The sequence below is a fragment of the Rhinopithecus roxellana genome, chromosome 14 (genome assembly GCF_007565055.1).
Source record: "Rhinopithecus roxellana isolate Shanxi Qingling chromosome 14, ASM756505v1, whole genome shotgun sequence".
NCBI lineage: Eukaryota > Metazoa > Chordata > Mammalia > Primates > Cercopithecidae > Rhinopithecus > Rhinopithecus roxellana.
The window spans coordinates 51,249,533-51,265,288 of NC_044562.1; the positions used below are offsets into that span (position 1 = coordinate 51,249,533).

The 15,756-nt window shown below is 35.9% G+C and overlaps 1 protein-coding gene across 1 annotated transcript in view; it reads left to right on the forward strand.

The window, feature by feature from the left end:
* NCKAP1 (NCK associated protein 1) overlaps positions 1-15,756 on the forward strand; it is a 121,963-nt gene that overhangs the window by 11,207 nt on the left and 95,000 nt on the right. The window contains exon 2 of the mRNA XM_030916584.1: positions 3,866-3,976. Within this exon, the coding sequence (XP_030772444.1) occupies positions 3,866-3,976 (111 nt within the window). The remainder of the gene's footprint in view (positions 1-3,865; positions 3,977-15,756) is intronic.

A 15,756-nucleotide genomic window follows, 5' to 3' on the forward strand; every position in this document is an offset into this window, starting at 1 on the left:
CGGCCTCCCAAAGTGCTGGGATTACAGGCTTGAGCCACCGCGCCCGGCCAAAAAATTTTTTAAAAAAAATTTTTGTAGAGATAGGATCTTGCTGTGTTGCCCAGGCTTGTCTCTAGTTTCTGTCCTCAAGTGATCCTCCCACCTGAGCCTCCCAAAGTGCCAGGATTACAGTTGTGAGCCACTATGCCCAATCAGCCTTCTTACCTGAATTATTTGTTATGGTTCTTTGCCAGAATATATTTTACCTAGCTGATAACTTTTAGTCATGTCAGTTTATTTTTTTCATATACTTCTTTTTTGCCTAAGTATTCCCCATACAAGTGTCTCTCTTGTTATTAAGCAAATACATCAAATAAGAGGATTTTAGAAAAAGATAAGATGGAGCCCAGTACTTCTGTATCTATTAACCTCTTATTTTTTATTGGCATTTTTTGGGTGCTCTTGGTATGCCAAATACTCTTATAAAGTCTGCAGATACACTTTCATGTAGTGAACATAAAAACTTTTTAGCATAGGTTGTAATTATTGTGTGTTTAACAGATGAAGAAACTGAGGCACAGATAGGGAGAATCACTTGCTCATGGGTACACAGCTGTTAAGTGATGGAGCCAAGATTTTGAACATGGACAGCCTGTCTTGAAACTCAGGTTCTTAACAATTAGGTTAAACTCTGTATAGTTACAACAAATATAGACTTTAGACCGTGTTTAGGCTATATTTAGATGTTTAGGCTTGAATTGAATAAAGGAAATATTTGATTGAGAGAGGGAATTGTGTTTAATAGTTGCATGAGAAAGTTAACACTAACTTGCTAGTTCTATATTATGATATAAAGACTGTTACTACTATGATTACTATTCATATTAGACTTGGATAATTATTATCATCATTATAGCTATTATTAAAAAGCAGCTAGCATTTTTAGAGCACTTATGTGCTTATCATTTTGCTAAATGCTTTACATGGATTCTTTATCTCCTAATCCTTGTAATAACCCTGTGAGGTAAGTACTAATTTCCCCATTTTACTGGCGAAGAAACATAGATTAGGAGATATTTTTGTATTACATTCCAGGTCCCATGGCTAGTAAGTCATGAAAATTGAAACTCAGCCAGTTTTATTCCAGAATATTTGTTTTTAACCTTTGAGGCATACTGCCTCCCAATTAAGTATGTTAGATAATGTCTACTGAGCAGTGTGGAAAAGGTAAAAGGTAAATCAATTCCAGGGAAAGCAGATTATGTAGTCCTTTATTTATTTATTTATTTATTTATTTATTTATTTATTTATTTATTTATTTTTTAGTTTTAAGAGACAGAGCTTCACTCTGTGGCCCAGGCTGCGGTACAGTGGTGTGATTATAGCTCTGTAGCCTTGAACTCCTGAGCTCAAGTGATCTTCCTCCCTCAGCTTCCCAAGTAGCTAGGAGTATAGTTGTGCACCACCAAGCCCTTATAATTTTTTTTTCTCTTAAAGCCCTGAGCTTACTTCTCTACAACCTCATTTAAAACTTTTTTTTGTAGAGACAGGGTCATGCTATGTTGCCCAGACTAGTCTCCAACTTCTGGCTTAAGCCCCTTAGCCCCTAGTGCTGGAATTATAGGTGTGAGCCACTGGACTCGGACAAAATGAAATTCTGTTCTTTTTGTTTTCAGTGTAAGAAGGAAGAGCTGCTCATTTATATATGTATGTGTGTGTATACACACACACGCACACACACGCTTGTTTGGTTATCAACCAAAGAAGTTGTTTATATGTTTACGTTCTTAAACAGTAAAATTTGTGATTGTGGGAAATGGATATGGTGATCTGTCATTTTCATTGTATGTGGTAGTCCCTAATAGAGGAATGGATAGCTAAATTTTTCAATAGTTAGAATATGAAAGATAATACATATGAAAAAACTGTACATAATTTGGAATCACTTTAGGATTTTGCACTACCTCAAGCATGCTTATGATACTTGATTTTTATTATGCGATTGATGTAAGGCAATGCTAATCTATAGCTATTTGTGTTTGGGCATAGTTTTAGTTATGTGATTATTATTCCTAGCTATTATATAATATTTGGGGGGAAGAATATAAATTGGAAGATTTTAAGAATATTTTAAAGACATGATAGTCTACTCAGGGAAAGTTGGATATATTTTAATATTTATGATGTTGAAATGGAATATACATAGTAGTAATGTCAATCTGGTTAAAGATTATGAAGTTCTAAATTTCTTAAGATTTTATTTCATTATATTTGAGAATTAAGAGCTTTCTTACTGCTTTCCTATTTCCATTTGGAAAATGTAGGAATGTTAACATTGATTTTTATACTTTGGCGTGGTAGGAAGTTAGGTGATGTTTGAAAAATAGTTTCAAGTTTGAGCTGAAATACAAAAGTCATCCAATAACGATTTATTTTTATTCTCGGCTACCGTTTCTTTTTAAGGTATGTAAAATTTCACTGATGGTTTTGCTCCTGTTTTTATAGCTGCATGTAGTCTTTATTTTCCTTCTTTCTAGTATTATTTTAAGTTGGTTTAGAAAGAGCACCAAGAAACTGACCTGATTGTACACATACACAGTAGTATTTATATGAATAGTATAAACTCTATAAATTTATTTTATACTAATACTCGCTACTTAGAATACCTTTAAAATTGTAGCACCATACAATTCTAATCTTGTTCTGTTTTCATAGTCTGCAGTGCATAAGTTTTCTTCTGAAACGTATATCATAGTTTGACAATCATTGTTTACACGTAATTTTCTCTCTTTTTATTACAATGCTTCCCCAGCAAGGACAAGTTTGGAAGGTTTGCAAAGCTTTTCACCTTCCCTCTGCCCGCTTGCCCGCTTTCAGATCAGTTTCATGTTTCATAACTTCTCTTTCTGCAATCCACAACATAGCCATAGTAAACAATGGAAAAATATAAAATTGCAGTAGTGTATTTCCTCACACATGGCAGACAGATATTTTTCAAAGGACATATCCTTTTTAAAACGCAATAAAAAGAAGTTAAATAGAAATGTTATAATTTTAGTAATTCCCTAAGGAATAACATCTCACTAGGAAGCAGTTAATTAAATGTCACGTAATGAAACAAGAACAGTACTCAAGATTATATTCTGTATTGTAGTAGTTCAGGTAGAAAGTTCTTTCTAATAATAATACCTTACATTTGTATAGTGCCTTACAGTTTACTACAGAGAATGCTGTACTGCTGATATGGTCAAAATGTAAACATATCCATTTGTTCTGTGCTTATGATATATAGAACAGATGTAGATTCATTGTTTGAAGTGCTGCTGGTATGATGGAAAACAGTGTTGTAAAGATATTCAGAGGATCAGGCAACACACCTTAGCACTCTAAAGACAATTTTAGCAGCTTCCAGTTCTTTTGAACTAGGGCTCTTGTATTAAAATGTTTCAAGTGAATGAGGAAAACATTTTGGAAAAGACATTTAAACATAAGCTCTTATTTTATAACACTTAGAAAGAAACATGTCTAGTACTCTACTGAATATTTAATTTTGTAATATTTTATTAGCTTCAGATGAATACAATCCTACCTCAAACCAAGAATTTTTTTTTCTTTTTCTTTTTTTTAGGTTTGAGCTTTTTCCTTCACTGCTGTTCTGCGCTAACTGCTTTGAAACTTTCCATGCATTTTTTTTCAGTAGAAGAACATCTCTGTACTGTCTCCCATTGCATATTTCAGCTGTGACAATCCCTGCACTTTGCCTATTCATTTTATCACCTGCTCACCAAAAACAATAAATATCTCTTTAATTTCTAATTGCAGATTTGCTATTTTTGATTTTAGAAGAAGGGTGCATTTCACTTTTTTTATTACTGTTGTTTTATAGGCATGTGGGGACCCCAAGGCAAAACCATCCTACCTTATCGACAAAAACCTGGAATCTGCTGTGAAATTCATAGTCAGAAAATTCCCTGCTGTAGAAACCCGCAACAACAATGTAAGTTATCTAAATTTTTCTATTACTTGATTTTAACCATCTTTCTCTAGAGAAACAGTGGTCAACACAGTGCTTATAGTAGCTCTTACTTACCTAATTGTTAACATTTTGATATACAGATTATATACCTTAAGAGTTTTTTTTGAGACAATATTCTTGTGTCTGAGACCAGGAAAAGTAACTCTTATCGACATTGCCACTTTATTACAGAAAAGATAAGATCTTAGATTCCTATATATTTATTCCCTTTCAAATTGCAACAAGAGTAAGGTAATAGATATGTATATATTCCAGATTCTTGTGTGACTACTTGGGATCTTTTTGTTTCTTATAGTCATAAACTTCCTGTTGAAGTTAGTAAATGTCTTCATAGAGCTTCTGCTGTTTTAAGTAATTAGCTGTGTTTAGTTTTAAAATGTATTTGTTTTTCTGGTATTTTTGTAATTGACAGAATGATTTCTAAAGATTAAATAGTATAAGAAAATGATTGTGTTAGGGTCTTTATTATCCTCATATTACTTTTCATGTGGGAAAGTTTTTCTTAGTATACTGAAGAATGGTCATATTCAGAGTCTTTCTGATATGTTTACATATCTTTATAATAATTTCTATGAATAACTACTTTTGGGGAATTAGTTATTTTTCGCCTCAGTGTGGTATTTTCATATAAATTTTGACTCAGAATCTTTCTGCCTGTCTTCTCTTTTTATTTTTTTCCTCTGATATTTTCTTGTTACTATCTTTGCTGCCTCTTTTGCTTTATGTACAAATTTAGTTTAGAAATTTCCTCTCTCACATGATCTTCGATTTTGAGAAGCTCTGTTGAAAAGATACATTGTCAGCTGGTCCAAAAATAGTGAGTTATCTCAGTTGATTGTTCCCCATCAGTTACAGATCCAGCTCCTTGTTCTATTCTTTGCCCCCTTCTCACTACTGCACTTGACTAGTTTAAAAATAAAAAGATACATTGTCACCTTTTTGTTTTCTCAAATCATGTATGTTCATTGAAGATTTGTATTTAGCCTTTGACACTACTTTTACTTAAAAACTCTTTCATGTAGAGAGAAAATGCTAGTAAGAACCAATAAAAATAAGTCAGATAAAGTGCTTTTTAAGGCATTTTAAAAAAAATCAGGTCTGTTTTTTGGGAGTACAGTTTAGTAGAGGTTTCATAAAAGATTGTTTTTGTAGAGATGAGATTTCACTATGTTGTCCAGGCTGGTCTTGAACTTCTGGGCTCAAGGGATCCTCCTACTTCGACCTCTTAAAGTGCTGGGATACAGGCATGAGCTGCTGTGCCCAGCCAGAAAGATTGTTTTATAATTATATCAATAAATTAAAGCATTATAATTAGTTCCTGATTACAAAATAGGTGATTCAGAACTTGCACTTCTTAACAATATTATTTGTGTGGAGAACTTTTTTTAGTTACTGACATTAATTGGCTAACTCATCTGAGAGATTATATACTCTAAAAGAGATTTTATTATGAAAATCTGTCTTATATTTATTTTATATACACTTCTTTTTCTTACAGCTCGTAAAATTTCTGACATGAGCTCTTCAGAGAATCTTTGAAGCTTGGTTTACATATGTGTTTGTGTGTAAACTTATATGTGAGAATGTACATTGTTTCTTAATATTAGGTCTTTCCTTAGAAAATTAGAAATATCTGCTGAAACAACAGTAAAATTGTCTGGTAAAAAACCAGTTAAGAGTCTGCTGTTTTTGATATGCTGGGCAAACTGTTTATTATCATGCTTTTTTTTTTTTAATAGTTTTTCTTCTCTAACTGTTGCACAAAATCGATATTTTTAATAATCGTTTTATTGAGATATAATTCATATACCATATAATTCACCCATTCAAAGTATACAATTCAGTGTTTTTTAGTACATTCACAGAGTTGTGCATCCAATACCACAGTTAATTTTAGAACATTTTCATCACCACCCAAAGAAACTTCGTGTCCATTAGCAGTCACTCCTGATTTCCTGCCAACACCCCTGCCCTAAGGCAACCACTGATGTACTTTCTTTCTGTCTCTGTGCCTATTCTGAAGATTTCATCGGGAATAATAAAATATGTGGTCTTCTGTGACTGGTTTTTGTCATTTAACATAATATTTTCAAGGTTTATCCAAGTTGTAGCATGTATCAGTACTTTGTTTTTGTTTTAAGAGATAGGATTTCACTCTGTCACCCAGGGTAGGATGCAGTGGTGGCCATCATAGCTCACTGTAACACTGAACTCCTAGACCAAAATGATCTTCTCACCTTAGCCTCCTGAGTAACTAGGGCCACAGGTTCACACCACCATGCTCAGCTGTTTTTTTAAACATTTTAAAAAATTTTTATCCAGATGTGGTCTGGCTATGTTGCCCAAGTGGGTCTCAGACTCCTGGGCTCAAGAAGTCTTCCCACTTTGACCTCCCAAAGCACTGAGATTACAACTGTGAGCTGCTGTGCCCAATCTTCGTTTCTTTTTATTGCCAAATAATATTCCATTGTGTGGATATACCACATTTTATTTATTCATTCATGAGTTGATGGATGTTTGGATTGTTTCTACTTTTTTGCCTATTATGAATAATGTTGCTATAAACATGTGAAAGTTTTTGTATGGATATGTTTTCATTTCTCTTGGCTTTATAAACCTATGAAAGAATTGCTGGGTGGTGTGGTAATTCTGTGCTTAACCTGTAAAGTTGATTGTACAATGTTGTTGAATGTTATGACTTACTTGTAGTATTTACTTTGTTTTGTTTGCAAAGCCTGAGTTTTTTCATACTGCCTTTACGATTATTCTTTGTAATGCTACTCTGTTGTTTTTTTTTACCTGCTGAAGTACTATGTATTAGGTATATATAAAGTCTTGTGATCTCAGTTTTGATCTGAGTCTGCTAAAATTTTGTTGAGAAGTTCCTAGCCAGCTCGAATCAAGACATGAGAAGTGAGATTTCAGTTTTATTATTTTTTTTAACTTATTGAATTAGTTGATGGAGCTTAAAGACTGGAAAAGATAGTAGTGTCTAGGATTGATAGGAGGTTGCGGATTTCTGACTACTAAGTGCACTGTAGAAGTGGTATTGATATCACAATCTTTTCTTTCTTATTCTTGTGCTTTGGATTATTACGTAAATAGGTGAAACAGAACATGCTTACTTTTTCTCAGGGATCTAGGTTAGTACTATTTCTACTGTGATTCAAGTCTTACAAGTAACAGATGTCCCCAGTTTCAGAAAAGGTACTCAAAAACAGATTTCTGGTGAAAACGCATTTTGTTTTTTTTTTTTTTTTGAGACACGGTCTTGCTTTGTCACCCAAGCTGGAGTGCAGTAGAGCAATCTCAGCTCACTACAACCTTCCACCTCCTGGTCTCAAGCAATCCTTCTGCCTCAGCCTCCCATGTAGTTGGAACTATAGGGGCACAACCACCGCACCTGGCTAACTTTTTGTATATTTTGTAGACATGGGGTCTTGCTATGTTGCCCAGGCTGGTCTCAAACTTCTGGGCTCAAGTGATCCTCCTGGATTGGCCTCCCAAAGTGCTGGGATTACAGGCTTGAGCTGGTGCGCCCAGCCTCAAAATATATATATATATATAGAAGTTTCTAAAATGAATTCTTGCAAAATTCTGCTCTTATCTTGCAGCCAAAAAAATCGTTGATTTTTTTTTAATTTTTAATTAATTTATTTATTTATTTTTAGTAACTGCCCTAACCTCCATACTTTTTAATCCCTTTAGAATCCTTGAGCACATAGTTATTTGATATGCAGCAAAGGAAGGCACTGCTGACAGGTAGCAGGATTGGTACAGACATGGCTTCTACAGTGATCATGTTGGACTCTGTTGAGTCATTTTTACTTTCTTGGCAAGGGCCCTTTGTGACCATTTGTAACAAGTTTTGTATTTCTAATTCTGTATTTAGGGAAAACCTGGGACCAAGGAATGAGGTTTTTTCCTTGGGTCATGATGTTGAACTAAATGCCCCATATACTTCAAAGCAAGCTGATTAAATGAATTTCAAAATGAATAAAAACCATACCTGTTTTATAATTATAGCAGCCACTTATTAGCTAATGTGTGCCAGGTTATGTGTATTAATAGAGTTCCTCATTTAATTTCAGTTTAAGCAAAGTATTTTTGAGCTGAAAGATTATCTAATTTATCTATAATATAATTTATCTAATTTTCATTATTTTGAAAGTGTAACTCTCAAATGGAATTTGTTTCTCGTAGGTGTCTTAAGAGTACGTGGAGGGGAATCTCTTATTTTTCTGGATGAACAAAATAGTAGAAAGTCCTTTCTTATTTTATTAACACATAGAAATTATTTTGCCCAGGAAACCTAAAAGGCAGTGTAAGCAAATGTTCAGGTGTATGTTAAAACTTTTCTTATTTTTTTCCAATATTTTTTAAACTTTTTTTTTTTGCCTCTTTCCTATATTGCATTACACCTAAAACAGTAGTTTGTGTTTTTTAAAACAGTAAAAATATTATCTGGCACAATAGTGTTATCATGGAATTAGCCTATTACACATTTTAATGTGAAATTTTGGATTTGATTTCCAAATCAATGAGGAAATGATAAAAATTACTATCCTATATATGTTGAATTAGATCTTGAAGTCTTTAAGAATAGGGACATTCCTGGTGAATAGAGTGCCACAAGAGTGATATAGGGATTCTAGACTAGGACACAGGCTGTTGTTGAAATAATTTGAAAATTATGTTTTCCTGAGTTAGAGGAATCTTTTATGTTATAGATATTATTTATCCCCTCTCCCAAAGAACATAGAATTATAAGATGTTAAGTAAAACATATTTTTTATTTAAGTGGCTTATAAAGTCACTGTAGGAAAGACAAAGTAACTCTAAGTGTAATAATCAGCAGTAAAGTTGGTTCAGAGGTATAGCAATAGAACCTTTTAAAACTCTGTTTTATCCCTAGCGCCTGATACTTAAGAGGCACTAAATAAATGTCCCATTAATGAATGGAACTATTTGATACACTCTAACATAGCCAGCTTTCACTTTTATTCAAACATTGCCTTAGACTTATGTCAGGACCTGAACTTATCAACACTTTTAAAAAGTTATTGAGTTAATTTTAGCTAAAAAAAGATTGTACTTTTTAGTAGAACTATTCAAATACATCTCATTAATGGTATTATTGAAAGTAACCCAGAAATAGAGCAAGAGTCTCAGCTCCTAAAATCATAGATGTGTTTTAGGGTTGGGGTGGTGGAATTGGTGTAGGGAGGCCCTTGACACATGCACGCACTGTGGTTTGGTAAGGATTTAGAAAGAAACGGTAGGCATATTTAACTCCTTCCTAACTTGTCTTTAAGAGGGCATTCCTTGTTTTGTCGTGATTCCTATTAAGATAGTAACATACTGGTTAAGAGGATGGACTCTGGATTCAGTAAAGCAGAATTTGAGTTCTGGTCTTTCCACTTACTAGCTGGATGATTTTGGGCAAATTATTTAACATCTTAAGGTATCATTGTTCTTTTTGTTTGTTTTTTGTTTCGGTTTGTTTTGTTTTGTTTTGAGTCGGAGTCTCGCTCTGTTGTCCAGGCTGGAGTGCAATGACATGATCTTGGCTCACTGCAACCTCTGCCTCCTGGATTCGGGCGATTCTCGTCCCTCAGCTTCCCAAGTAGCTGGGATTACAGGTGCCTGCCACCATGCCTGGCTAATTTTCTATTTTAGTAGAGACAGGTTTCACCGTGCTGGCCAGGCTGGTCTCAAAACTCCTGACCTCGGGCAATCCGTCCTCCCAAAGTGCTGGGATTACAGGCATAAGCATGAGCCACCGCACCCAGCCAGGTATCATTGTTCTTATTTCCAAAATGGTGGTAATACCAATCTCAAGGAGTAGTTCATTGCTTCCTAAAGCACATAGTACAGTGTGTGACAAATTACTCTTGAAGAATGGAAGCTGTTAACATTTACCTCTTTGACTTTTTGGTCTAGTTTGCTGGCTTTTCTTCAGGGTACCCTTTAAATGTGGGTATTTCTAAGTGACTTCTACCCCCTGTGGTGTATGTGTATGAAAGCACTTACTGCTGTGGCTTCAACTAAGTACATATACGATCTCCTATATTCTGTGCTCTAGATCAGGGTCCCCAACCCCCAGGCCACAGACAGGTACCAGTCCGTGGCCTGTTAGGAACCCGGCTGCCCAGCAGGAGATGAGTGGTGGGTGAGTACAATAAGCTTCATCTGTATTTACAGCCACTCCCCATCACTCACATTACTGCCTGAGCTCTTTCTCCTGTCATATTAGCAGTGGCATTAGATTCTCATAGGAGCATGAACGCTGTTGTGAACTGTGAACGCAAGGGATCTAGGTTGCAAGCTCCTTAGGAGATAATCTAATGCCTGATAATCTGTCACTGTCTCCCATCACCCCCAGATGGGACCATCAAGTTGCAGGAAAGCAAGCTCAGGGCTTCCACAGATTCTACATTGTGGTGAGTTGTGTAATTTCATTATATATTAAAATGTAATAATAGAAATAAAGTGCCCAATAAATGTAATGTGCTTTAGTCACCCCAAACCACCCCGCCACCCCTCCACCCCAGTACATGGAAAAATTGTCTTCCATGAAACTGGTGCCTGGTGCTAAAAAGGTTAGGGAATGCTGCTCTAGAACTGAATTCTGGCTACCCCTTTGGACAGCTCCACAAGCTAAACAGAAAACTTTTAATCCAATATGGAACATGTGATTATCCTACCTTTTTTTTCTCTTTTGTGTTTCCCCCCTTGAGCTGTCACCCTCCACTTGGTTATCTAAACTAGAACCTTCAGAATCCCTTTTGACTTGTAAAAAATATCAAACTTGTCATATATGGCTCGTCCGGGTTCCCCACTATAATGTCATTTGAGTTTATCCCCTTCAGGTCTACATTTCCTGCTGGGACAAATGCCATGTTAATCCAAACATTGATTTTTATGCCGTCCAATCTCTCCTACTTTCGCCTTCCCTCCCTCTCTCCCTCCAATCTCCACCAGGGGATGCAGAACAAAACAAAAAATCACTTTCTCTGTGGTACCCGATGTCTGCATCTTCCTGGACCACACACTCGTCTTTGAATCCCTGTTGACTGGCATGTAGTAGGCCAACAAATAAGAGTTTGGTTTAGAAGGAGTCATCTTACTGTAAAATAATGTAACTGGGAGTTGTAACAACATACTTCATCATGAATAAATATATATACCCTAATGGAAAATCAAAGGAATATTTGGTCCTGAGCAATTAAACATTGCCAGAATTTAAGCAGTTTTGATACAATGAGAATTAACTGAAATGTCAATGTTCTTTTAAAAAGGTATCATCAGTATTGAGTTGTTAATGACTCTTTGACATGCAAAAGTCTTTAATTCTATCTTGACAAAACCATAAATAAAAGAACTCCTCAGGAGATGCAAGTAAGCCTTGCTTTGATATATTTGGAAAGTAATTGAAATAGGTCAAATAGTGGCAGGGAATTGCAGCAGCACTGGTGACCTACCTAAAGTGATTTAAATTTTTTGCTTTTTATTTTTGCCTAAAGAACGTGAATACATGATAATAAATAGTCCAGAAGAATTTAGGATGAAGAGTGAATGTCTCCTACTTTACTCTTTCCTACCCTAGTCATATTCTTCAGAGGGAACTTCTATTTTTAGTATTTCTACAGGTTACTGCTAGAACTATAACAAATATGCTTATTCCCTTATAACTTCAGTTACCAACTTTAGACAGTTTCTCTTCTATGCAACAAAAGATGAAGATTTAGCTTGCTCAGTTTACTTCCCCTTACTTCCCCTCTCAGGCCTTTTTCCCAGTAATTTTTGTTAGTATTTTTGGATCATTGATTACTTCCTTTTTAATTTCAATATAGTTTTTTTTTTTTTTAAATTTCCTCACCCTTGGTTATTTATCCATTTATCCTTTTATTTTCATGTTGTCAAAATTGTTAATGCTTTTTTTTTGGTTTTGTAATTATACAGTGTTCTGATACTATATTTATTATATGTTGGTTGAAAAAAAAAATATTAATAAAGGCCTAAGTGCTTGGTTTGGATTTCTTCATTCCGTTGTCACACTTTGGGCTTTAAGATGAATAATATATTTGGCATTAAAGAGAAAAGGAATCTCTCTTCCTAAATTCTATCATTTACTTAAAATTATTTTGCAGTTTCATAGTTATAGCACGACTTTCTGAAATTATAGTTATAAGCCTTTTTACTATCTTTAAATTTATTTGGCCTGATAATCATGTCATCTTTTTATAATTTTTTTTCTCCCTGGAGCCTACTCTCCTCTAACTTTCTGTCTTCTAACATCAATCTAGATAGTTTATAAAAGCCTGCTGTGTAGCTTTCATTATGGGTTATATTTTTGTCTTCAATGTAATGATTTTACCTGTGCTTTTCCACTGAATTTTCACGAGTTTGAGAATCCCCTAAAAATGCATTTAGAATTTGTGTGTGAATGAATTTTTAAGCTTTTTTTCATATTCTCAAGGGTGATTCTTATGATCCCAAAATACATCTGTTTTAAAACGTCTCCTTTCTTATCCTTTTTACGTAACTACCTGTGGTTTCAGAATATTATTTTGTGCTTCTTATGTACTCTGTATTTTTGTCATGCTAAACTATATTCATAACCTCTTCAACTGGAAAGAGACTTTCTGCTTTCCTGGAAATGAGACTGCCAATAAGCATTACACTGGGGTTCCATAGCATAGCCTTCATTCAAGTATATACATTTCTGGCATCTGTAATCATTTTTCCATACTTCAAAATTTCCTGAAGTTATGTCTTGCCTCTAAGTGATAGTTTTTCAGCTTTCAGTCATTAGTCTGTTTGGCTGCAGTCGTGATTTTGATACCCTTCATAGTAGCAGAGGACATTATCACTACCTAATCACCTATTGACCTTTAACTTTGGTTTCCTTGGTCATTTCTTTGGGGCCTTTATCCACTTTTAACCTTGTACCTTTAAAGTAGCTTTAGCATGTTATCTTCTCATTGTTTCTTCATGGCAGATTCAGTACTACCTTTTGTCAGATCTAAAGTTAATTGCCAAGATCGAAAATAACACAGTAAAAACTACAATGGAATAAATTACACATGTTGCAGAGTACTTACTTTCTTTTATTCTTCCTAGTACTCATCTTGGCTAAGAATATTTTAAATAGGTACATTAATGGTCCCTGGCCAAGAGTATGCAGGCTAGTATACTATGTTAATTCTCATTGTCTAGTGTAGGATAGAATGTAGAACCTAAGGAAAATATATTTGCTTGCTTTATTTTTTTAAAGGAGTGTTGTATTTGGGAAAAGTATGTTTATACGTTCACGGAACAAATGGCCACGTTTCTTTTGCCTCTGGACTTTTGTTTGTGCAGTTTTTACTATCTGGAATAGTCTCTCTTTCCCATGTTCTTTCACTAGGCTAGCTTGTCTTTCAGGTCTGTGCTTAGATGTCACCATTCAGAGAAGCTCTCCCTGACCTTTCCAAATTAGTTTAAGTTCTGCATATGTATGTTTCTATCACATTCTCTAGTGATTATTCATTTATTTATTTAAGTCCTTTATTGAGTGCCTTCTATGAGCCAAGTTGTGTTCTGGAAGAGAAGGATCCAGCAGTGAACAAACAGAAGTCTCTGTCCTTATAGAGCTTACTATGTTGAACAGAAATAAATAATGAACGAATAAGAATATAATACCAGGTAAAGAGTTCTAGGAAGAACAAAGCAGGGTAAATGCATAAGACTAATGCCTGGCAGATGCTAATTTACTTAGGGTGACCAGGAAAGGCCTTACTGAGAAGAAAGCATTAGGGCAGAGATTTGAAGATATGAGGGAATGAGTTTAGCTAGGGGAGGAGCGTTCTGTGCTGAAGGAACCTCAGCTCCAAAGGCTCAGGTGGATGCTTGCCTGGCATGTTCAGGAACAAGGAGGGCATTATGAGCAGAGTAGATGATTGAAGGGCACCGTGGTAGGACATGAAGTGCTAGTGGTTGTAATGAATAGGCAGGTCATATAGGGCTTTCTGGACCATAGTAAGGACCTTAGCTAATTACCCTGAGTGTGTTGAGATGCCATAGGAGGGCAGTAGTAGAGGAATGAAGTGATATGACTGTGATCACTATGGCTACTTGGTAGAGAATAGTCTGCAGGAGAGCAAAGGTAAAAATAGGGAGAATAGTTAGGAAATTTGCCATCATTGAGATGAGAGCTGATGGTGGCTTGGAATAGGGTGGTTGAGGTGAGAAGTGTTCAGATTCTGGATATATTTTTGAAGACAGAACCTATAGTATTTGCTGAGGAATTGGGTGTTGGGTGTATGGACAGTGAGAAATAAGACTTTAAGGTTTTTGACTTGAACAAATGTCAAGCTACAATAGGGTGAGAGAACAGGAGAAATAGGTTTGGGGTAGTGCGGTGGGAGTAGTACAGTGAATGCAGTGGGGAAAGTACCCAGTAGCTCAATATTAGACATGTTAAGTTTGAGAGGCTTACTGGAAATCTGAGTGGAGATATCAAATAGCCAATTGTTTATGTGAATCTAGATCTCAGGTTAGGTTTAAGCTGACTGTGAAGTTGAGGAAGATTATTGAGGGATTTGAGAGAGAGAAAAAGGAGTGGAATAACCATCTAGGAGAATAGGAAAATGAATTGACAGAAAAAATTGAATAGTAATGCTACTCAGTTATGGTCAATGATCATGAAATCAGATTGAGATCAAAGTTAGCATAAGTATATGCTTATACTGTAGGTTTTATCAGACAGTTATGAAAGAGGGAGGGAAGGACAAGGCAGTAATTATAATGATGAGCCATTTAAAATTGAGATGGATAAGAAAGTAGGGGGCCTGGGCACAGTGGCTCATGCCTGTAATCCCAGCACTTTGGGAGACTGAGGCGAGCAGATCACTTGAGGTCAGGAGTTCAAGACCTGCCTGGCTAACATGGTGAAACCCCATCTCTACTAAAAAAATACAAAAAAACTAGCCGGGCGAGGTGGCGGGCACCTGTAGTCCCAGCTACTTGGGAGGCTGAGGCAGGAGAATGGCGTAAACCCGGGAGGCGGAGCTTGCAGTGAGCTGAGATCCAGCCGCTGCACTCCAGCCTGGGCGACAGAGCCAGACTCCGTCTCAAAAAAAAAAAAAAGAATAAAAAAAAAAATTAGCCAGTTGTGGTGGTGTGTGCATATTGTCCCAGCTACTTGGGGAGGCTGAGGCACGAGAATCACTCGAACCTGGGGGGGCGGAGGCTGCAGTAAGCCAAGATCATGCCACTACGCTCTGGGACAGAGTGAGATTCCATCTCAAAAAAAAGGCATAAGAGGATGAGTGACAGTAAAAAGACGGTAGAGTGAATGGATAGGAGGCCTCTCTGTGTTGAAAGAATTTGTGGAGGCAGAGTATTAGAGATTTTAAGTGGGAACTGTTCTCTCAGTGATGCCACCTCACTTTGTCTCCAAATCTCCCAAGAACAACAGATGTCCAAAAAGGCCAGACAGAAGCCAGGATAATTTAAACATCAACTTTATTCCGGTTTACAGCTTGAGAAAACTTAACATCAGCTGTCATGCCCTCTGTCAGTATGTATTCATGTACCAAAAATCGTTCCTGGGTACCTACTCAGTGCAGCCTCTCCGTTAACTTCCCTGTTTTGCTCCACATTTTCACCATTCTTAGAAGCTCTGACCTTTCTTATTGTGGTTTTTATCGCACTAATGTATACATTTTGTTTTTGTTGTTACCCTTTTCATGTTA